This window comes from Cucurbita pepo, chromosome 8, assembly GCF_057944985.1.
Source record: "Cucurbita pepo subsp. pepo isolate OVF chromosome 8, ASM5794498v1, whole genome shotgun sequence".
NCBI lineage: Eukaryota > Viridiplantae > Streptophyta > Magnoliopsida > Cucurbitales > Cucurbitaceae > Cucurbita > Cucurbita pepo.
In genome coordinates this window covers 4,078,998-4,087,753 of record NC_141805.1, presented here as the reverse complement: position 1 = coordinate 4,087,753, position 8,756 = coordinate 4,078,998, and the positions used below count along the sequence as shown (strand labels likewise).

Below are 8,756 nucleotides of genomic sequence, written 5' to 3'. Positions count from 1 at the left end.
CCTCAGCGAACCTATACGCACAAATGTGGCCTCATAAATTATCTTACCCATTTTCATAACATTATTATTCTTATTATTTTGTTGGTGTTAAGCATTTATTAATTAACAAGTTTCTAATTATTATTTAAAAGAAAATGGATAAATTATTTAAAAGAAAAACAATCGTGACTTAGGAGTGTATACGGGTTGGGGTGAAAAAAAATCTTTTAGATGGAAATTTTGAGTTGTGACTCGAGCAATCGAGTAGAGTTTACAATTCAACTGAACCATATATTTTTGGGTTGGGATAGGTTGTCGAGTTGTTTTTTTTTTTTTTTAATTATTTTAAAAAATTATATTCTAATACTCGAGTCGTGAGTAGAGATTTAAGTACATGTTTTTCCTTTTTAGAGTCGAACTTCCAAAAGTTTATCAAGTGTGGTAGAGGCTGAATTTCAAATTAAGGTAGAATAAAAAAAATGGTTAGAGGGGTAAATTGGTCATTTAAATTAAGAAAATGATAGAAAAAGAGAGGGAAAAGAAAAGAGGGTTTAGGGTTTTTAAAGAGGGAAAGCCAATATCCCCAAACGGTTGTTTGGAGTCAGAATTTCACCCGAGTTTTTTCACAAGAATTTCTCGGTAGGTAGAGAACGTCCATTATAGACTTTTGAATCACTCAATTCTGTCAATCATCGAGGAAGAATGTGGATTTTAGGTTTTTTATTTCAGTTTTCTCTTGGATCACCGAGTTTTCTTTGGAATTAGGTTGTGATTTTTTAGTATGTTATTTTTTGAGATACTTCGGACAAGTTTCTTGAAGAAATCTCGAGTTGAATCGAACTAAAACGTGTAGTTCTGGCAGATGTTAAGAAAGTGCAAAATTTGTAAGTTTTATATTTTAGATCATCTTTGAACATAGTTACATACTTGTGTGTTTGATTATATATTACAAGAAAAATATCTTTCTAAAGATACATTAAAACTCTACAACTTTAGTGAATGAGCCAAGTTTTAGACGAAAAGTTATGAAAAATCCAAAAAGAATAAAAAGGAACCGTAAATTGATCGAATTATGAAAAGGAACCGTAAACTAAGCGAAGTAGTGCGTTAAGCTCACCAAAGGACGTGTGTCAAGAAGGTGGAGGAGAGGTGTGTCAGCGCCCAGTGAGGACACACATCGCAATGTTAGAGAACAACCTATTCCAACCTATCAACTTGAGTCTACATTTGTTCTACGCCGCGCACTACAACTTAAACAGGTAACTCAAACTGACCACTCGTGCCTCAACCCAATCAAACTCATTGTGAGTCTATCAACAAATATCACGTCGCAGCAAGAGTGTAACTTCAGATCCAGAAGGTGAGTTGGACTCACTCGTTAGCTGCGCTCGTAGGTGACAACTCGCACCTTGACCCAAACCAACCCATCGACCTACTCCTTGACCCGCCAACTCGACATCAACCCAAAGTCATTTGCATGTGCAGCGCCATATCGAGCCGTCTGTAAACTATGGCTCGCATCTTGGATTAGTCACATGCGCACGAACCTGTAGCTTGTAGTCAGCTATAGTGACTCCAATGACTCAAACGACTCAATTTTAGCATTTTTTACCTATTCCACTACTTTGAACCTCTTTTCTACCACTTATGACTCTTCTAGAGTCGATTTTGACATTGTCAAAAGTATTTGAGATAAGTACGGCCACCATTTTAGTTAAATTAAAGTGTTATAGACTAAATTAGAGATTTAATTATGAGTATTAGGTAAACTAGGCTACTCAACATGTTTTAACCCGGTGTTGTGAACTCACATAGGTTAACTTAGGTTTCTAGGGACATATTTAAACTAGCTCCAAAGATGACTCAGACTTAAACTACTCTGGTAAGTGGCCTTACTATTGGTTTGGTTGGATGAATTGTTTTAAGTATGAACGATGCATGTCATGTGGCTCTTGCACGTGTCGTGCCTTGTGATTATTTAAAATCTATTTGTTATGTTATTATCGTGGTGTGGATATGTTATGTTAGTGTAATTGTGAGACATGTCGTGTTACAAAATATCAAGTTGACATATTATGTCATTGAAATTGTGTCTTGTCACGACAGTGTTATACCATGTTATACATTGCAGTACCACAATACTTTGTGTGTTCCCTTCATTCCATGACATATCGACAATGTGAGTGTACGTTGGTAGAAGGCCAGGTTTAAGGGGCACAAATACAAGTTCGTCTGGGTCCATGTGTGAATCTTGTGCAGAAGAGTACTACACATTCAATTATGTCAGGACTGAAAGTAGAAACCAAGACAATGATATCTCAAGCATGATTGCGTTTTATGACTCCAATAGTTTGGTTACTTATTAATTATTTCATAAAATACTCAAATCAAGTGTTACCTAAATTTCGAGACATCGTTTAAAATTCTCTTAAAAGGAGACTTCAAAGAAATGTAATGGTTGACCAATCATTAATTAAATTATAATTATATAAATAAATAAATAAAAAACAAATAAAGGAGACTTCCAAGGTACACGAATAGGCCATTCCGCGTGTACGTTACCCATTATGTACAGACTTAATATATAAATAAATAAATAAATAAATAAATAAATAAATAAATAAATAAATAAATAAAAAGGAAGTCGGCAAAGGAAGACAACTGAGAAGTGAAGTAGTTCAGCCTGGCAAAAATAAATCCCCAATTCAGGTCCACACGCCCCTTCCCCTCTCTCCTCTCCGCCCCTTCCGCCTCTCTGCCTCCTCCCCGAAAGAGACCTCTCCGCCCCCTATCTCTCCCTCTTATTTAACCCCCTCTCCCCTCTCCCCCTCAATCATCAACATGGCTTCACATCATCCTCTTCCTCTTCCTCTTCCTCTTCCTCCCGTTTGTTGCTTGTGCGGCGACGTCGGCTTTCCGGCCAACCTCTTCCGCTGCACCCTCTGCTCTCACCGGTTCCAACACTCGTAAGAATCCCTTAATTTTGATTCTTTTGTTGCTGTGTGAAAATGTTTGCTTAATCCACTACACATACAAATATTTTAGGCGTGAAAGTTATTTTATTTATAATCAAATAAATTACAATTATAAAAAAAAATACTTGTGATTTAATAAATTATGATATATATAGAGAGAATTATAATTTATTGCTAAATATTCTTTGTCGTTGGGGTTTGGTTCAGTTATTGCAGTAACTATTACGGCGAATTGGCGGAGGCTATTGAAATCTGCGATTGGTGCAGAGGTGAACGGAGATGCGGCCGCCGTGGCTCTGCGGCAAGGAAGTCTGGCGTCGCATCCCAAAAGAGCTCCGGCCAGGATAAAAGAGAAAGAAATTCCGGTGGAATGCCGTCGCCTCGGGTTGCTCCACGGCGGTACAAGCTTCTCAAGGATGTTATGTGTTAAACGTTGTTATTGTTCCAGAAATTTTGAATTTCTTTCTCATACCAATATTTTAAGCTTAATAAATATAAATATTTATAAATTTATACTTTTCCAAAAAATATCAATATTTTTTTTTAATGTTTGAATGATACCTTTAAATTATATATAAAAAAAGAACATCCTTAAACTATATATATATATATCACTAAAAACTTTTCAAAAAATAAAAATTAAAAAAATGTTCTTATATTATAAAAATTCATTAATTTCTTTAAACTATTTTATAAAATTCAAAAATACTATTGGTATATTGGCGGACCCGCCAATAACACGTTGAAAAAATGGTGATAAATATTCAAAAATTAATATTGATTGACATTAATATCCTTACTTCTTAAGAAAAAGTTTAAAAAGTTGTTATTTTTTTTATTTAAAATTAAGATATTCATGAAAAAAGTTGTTGATAAATAAAAAATTGTTCTGTCAATTTTTTTTTTAAAATAAGTTCATAAATATTAATGATATTTCTAAAAATTCATCCTCAGAAGGTGTATTAATAGTTTGATTCATGATAACCCTCACAAAATTGGATATTGCGAAATTTTTTCAAAAAATCTCAAAGTTAATTTAGAAATATTTTAAAATTTTAAAAATATATATGAAAAAGTAAAGTATTTTTTAATTTTTTTTTCAAAGTTTAAGAATGATTTTTAATAAAACATAAAGTTGATGAATATTTTTACTAATTTTAAAATTATATATGATTAGATTATTTAATTTAACTTAACACAAACAAATTTAATTTGTTTTTGTATGATAAATAATTACGTCATTTTCATAATCACACAAAGATATATAAAAGAATACAATAATTTAGGAGGTGGGAATTGTATTATTTTCCTTTTTCTAGTATAGCGATGAATTAGATATTTCATAAATAATGTTTCTTAATTACTAATTATATGGTTAAAAGTAAGTTGTAAAAAGCCTTTTACCTTCCAACCTTTTAAATTCTATACATTTATTATGGACCATAATTAATTAATCATCAATCTTGCTTTAATTAATTGGTACTCATTGTACTTTCTTTGGCGTTGATTACATGTACATTCGGGTCATTAAACAATTTAGTCTAAAGGTTTCCTACGGTGCCTACAAGTAACTATTTATTAAGACTCTGAAATTTTTGTTGCTCTAATTATATAAACGTTTGCATATCTAACTCCCAATAAGCAAGTATCTTATCGAGTATATTCAATACCCACACTATTTTTAAAACAAGTAAATGCAAGGTCATGGCACGAGAGCGACAAACAAGACGAAGAAGCCGGTCGTGAAACGACTCTAAAAAGCATTTATATATATATCATAGGAAATTCATGCAGTATCATAACCCATGTTCTATGATTTAAAATGCAGGATCTCATGATATATTTCGGACGACTGCGTACACTAGTATACAACAACACGAGAGCCTGTAGTCAAGCCTCGGAGTACATATAATGAGTTTCTTTCATGCATACAGGCTCTCATGCATGTTTAATATTCATGTTTATGAGTTCTTTCTTGATATATTTCGGACGACTGCGTACACTAGCATACAACAACACGAGAGCCTGTAGTCAAGCCTCGGAGTACGTATAGTGAGTTTCTTTCATGCATACAGGCTCTCATGCATGTTTAATATTCATGTTTATGAGTTTCTTTCCTAATATATTTCGGACGACTGTGTACACTAGTATGCAACAACATGAGAGTCTGTAGTCAAGCTTAGGAGTACGTATAGTGAACCCGTCCAGTGGATTCACGGAAAAATCAAAATCTCACTAGAAAACGACGCTGTTTTAATGGTCATGGAAAAACAAAAAAATTGGAAGTGAAAAAGAAAAAGAAAAAGAAAGAAATGGGAAAATTCCAGGTCATTGTCCACGTGGAAACAGGTGCGTGAGTGGCAGAAGTATCAGACTCCAATTCCAAAGACTCAAACCTGAAATTGGGATTGGATCCGTACAAAGCTTGCACACCTTCCACGTCATCCACTTCCAAATTCGCCTTCTTTTCCCTCGGCTTCAAGCTGGGATACATCACTGATTCTCTCACCGAGCTGTGACCCAGCCCCAACAAATGCCCAATCTCATGCGTCGCTACAGATTCCAAATCAACCGCCACCGCCGACTTCTCCACCTCGAAATCAACCGCCCACGTCTCCGCCGCATCCAGGTGGAGCCTCCCAATCTCCGGCGAAAAAGAATGCGCCAACACCCCAAGCACGCCGTCAAACGGCTGCCCGTCGCCGTGATCGCCTCTATAAAACCCAATTTTAATATCAGCAAACCCATAATCCTCCGTCTCCTCGAACCTCACCGGAATCACGTGGGCCCATTTAGAAAACGCCGTACGAAATACGAATTTCACGTCTTTTAAACTCAAATTGCTGACCCAATTTTCCTTCAAGAATGCGTACGTCAGCACCATCGGCATTCGCCGCGTCCACCGTGGCTTCCCGGGAAAATATACGTAACGCGCCGTACCATGAGGACCATGCAACGTGTCGGACACGCGCCACCGCCTTGCAGTGGAATTTGGCCGGAAAGTCACGGCGGAGGAAGGAATAATGGGTGGCAAGCAGAGGAAGAACAGAGCCAAGAGAAGGTAGCGAGAAGGAGAAATTGATGGCAGAAACATGGCATATACAAACACCTTAAGAAATGGAAGCTTAGTGTTTATATATATATATATAAAATAATAATAAATAAATAAATAAAATAATAAATAATAATTTTGACGAATTTTTATAGTTTGGTGGAACAAACTTCTCTTTCACTTTTTCTTTTCCCATTGTATTTTTTTAAAGAATAAATATGCATTTTTCTAATTATAAATAAAATAATATAAAAAAAACCATTATTTTCTAAATTTTAAAATAAGGAAATGGGTTTTTTTATAATTATTTTATTTATAATTAGAAAAATGCATATTATTCTTTAAAATTTTGAAGATTTATGGTTTAAGAAATGTAAAAATGTCGGTTTATTGATTACGATTATGTTTTTTTTTACAAACGATAGGTAATAAGATTAGACGTCAATTTTTAAAATATTTCGATAGTGATTATACTTTGAAATACGGAGAAGGGAAGAAGGGAGAAATGATAAGGATGGAAGTGTGTGTTAGTGTAAGTTGAAGTGTCGGAAGCAAAGGGCGGGTGGTAGTTAGGATTTATGATGGTTGCTTCCTCTTGCATGTTCTCTTCTTTTTTCACCTCTCTACGTCAACCATGACGACTCAGAATTTTATGCTTTTTATGTATCCAAAACCATGAAATTTGTAATAGTGCTTTTAATGGTGCAATCATTAGTTGTTGATACAACGTTAAAACTACCCATTTGGTAAACAAGTAGTAATTAGTTCATAAAGTTACATTAATAAGTTACGTAGGTTTGAGACAAACTTAAAATGCCTCGAAACATGGAAAATTATTTGAGAAACATGTTGGGTGGGGTTCGAAGGTGAGAATTGACTGTGATTGCCCGCCCTACCCACGTGTGGCACCCTCCTAGCACACGTGATTCTACCATAATCTTTGAGAATTTGAAGCACTTAGCAAACCGAAAAACAAGCTCAAGAAAGGCATGTAAGCAGTCATTCAAACTTTCTTTGAGAAATGTGTTGGTCAGGGATTAAAGGCGAGAACGGACTTCAATTGTCTGCCCTGCCTATGTGTGGCACCCTCCCAGTGCACGTGAGGTGCATGAAGCGTGTGATCCTAAAAATTTGGAGCACTTAGCAAGCGAAAAAGCAAGCTCAAGAAAGGCACACATGTCCAATAGGCATTCAGACTTTCTTTGAGGAGTACTCGTAAAATTACATGCATTTTCTCATATAGCATTAACAATTTATAAAGTTACGTGCTTTTAAGACAAAGTTAAAATGTCTCGAAATAGGAAAATCATTTGAGAAATGTGTTGGAGTTCACTCTTGCTTCTTGTAGTTCTACATTTCTAGAGTAAACGGCCCATAGAAGATCATAAAAACGTCTTGATGAATCCCTTGCCTTTTCAAGTAAGAAGGGGTAAAGAAAACACCTCGGGCCAATGTTCAAGTACATGTATGGAACTCTCCCAGCAACGTGAGGCACGTGAAGTATGTGATCCACCGAGAGAAATCTTTCAGAATTTGGAGCATTTAAAAAGCAGAAAAGCAAACTCAAGAAAGGCACACATGGTAAGGTGGTTAGGTTAGGCATAAATTAGACTTTAAAAGGGTATGTTGGATGAGAAAACAAGGTACGCCTTTAGTATATATATATACACACATATACACAGGTATGTACGTATATTTGGATGCATGTTGTTTTAAACGTTTTTCACAGTGCTAGACAAGAGGATGAGATGTTGTAATATGTGCTCCTAGTGATTGATGGATGTTGTCACCCGTTAAGCTTGCATGTATCTTTTTTAGAATGTGCTCTAAGCTCCAGGTGAGGTAAGGACATTACCTCCAGTTGAGCTTGCTTGTATACTTAAAGAATAACTTCTTCGCGCTATGAAACTGTAATATATCCTTAATTAAAGCAACCATGACCTAAGTAGAGTGCTAGATCTAAGATGGTTTCACATTGAACTAAATCAAAACATTTTTAGTAGATTAAGTACCCAAGATCGTGAACGACGATCAGTAGTCTAAAATCCAGTACTCCAAAAAACTAGATTATCCCTAAGAAGTTAGTCTAGAGTGTCATGGAAATGAGAGTTTAAAAACACTAATATACCTCATCCAAGCGTGATCGAGAAAGCTTAACAAGCCCATTAGCAATATAAAAGTTTCCACAATTTATGACGCTTTTGATTTCTATAAAATCGGGTCCCCCAACAGTTAAAGAGATTCGAGTAGACATCAAATATCTTATGTGTTCTATCGATAAACAAATCCTACTGGTTGTCAAAGAATAATTTTTGAATGAACATGAAATGGATTAGTTTGAATGGTTGGGTTAAAGTTGTCCTTGGATTGCAAGGGAAGTGAAGTGAAATGTTGGTTGGAATTGGAAGGTAAAGAGAGGAGAGAGAAGCAAATAATTGAGAGGAGAGAGAGAGAGAGAGAGAGAGAAGCAAAGGGCCCCATGTTGACTCAGCTTGATGGAACATCTTCATTTTCCTTTTTTTTTTTTTTTTTTTAAAAAAAAAAATTTAATTTAATTTAATTTTTAATTTTTTATTTTTAAAGATTATATAAATATCTCTCATTTGTTTCATTAAAAGAAACAGTATAATCTGAGTACATTTGCAGTTTTATATTCTTTTTGGGTAAAATTATAAAATAATAGTAATTATAATAATTTTAGAGATGATGTACACGTGTCAAACACCCACTTGACTTGCAATCCCAAATGC

At 34.9% G+C, this 8,756-nt stretch overlaps 2 protein-coding genes across 2 annotated transcripts; one reads left to right on the top strand and one right to left on the bottom strand.

The window, feature by feature from the left end:
* The first annotated feature begins 2,657 nt into the window (after window positions 1–2,657).
* Window positions 2,658–3,471, top strand: LOC111801126 (uncharacterized). Its single transcript, XM_023685111.2, has 2 exons — window positions 2,658–2,945; window positions 3,162–3,471. The coding sequence occupies exons 1-2, from the start codon at window positions 2,821–2,823 to the stop codon at window positions 3,382–3,384; spliced, it is 348 nt and encodes a 115-aa protein (XP_023540879.2). The 5' UTR covers window positions 2,658–2,820; the 3' UTR covers window positions 3,385–3,471.
* Window positions 3,472–4,778: 1,307 nt separating this feature from the next.
* LOC111800082 (metalloendoproteinase 4-MMP-like) lies at window positions 4,779–6,049 on the bottom strand. The gene has a single exon (XM_023683665.2). The coding sequence runs from the start codon at window positions 6,046–6,048 to the stop codon at window positions 5,215–5,217; it is 834 nt and encodes a 277-aa protein (XP_023539433.2). The 5' UTR covers window position 6,049; the 3' UTR covers window positions 4,779–5,214.
* Between the last annotated feature and the right edge of the window lie 2,707 nt (window positions 6,050–8,756).

Excerpts from the sequence above, each read along its gene's own strand:
- LOC111801126 (XM_023685111.2), top strand. The coding sequence starts at position 2,821 with ATGGCTTCACATCATCCTCTTCCTCTTCCTCTTCCTCTTCCTCCCGTT. Across the intron at positions 2,946-3,161 it reads TCTCACCGGTTCCAACACTC|TTATTGCAGTAACTATTACG; the intron begins GTAAGAATCCCT and ends GGTTTGGTTCAG.
- LOC111800082 (XM_023683665.2), bottom strand. The coding sequence starts at position 6,048 with ATGTTTCTGCCATCAATTTCTCCTTCTCGCTACCTTCTCTTGGCTCTG.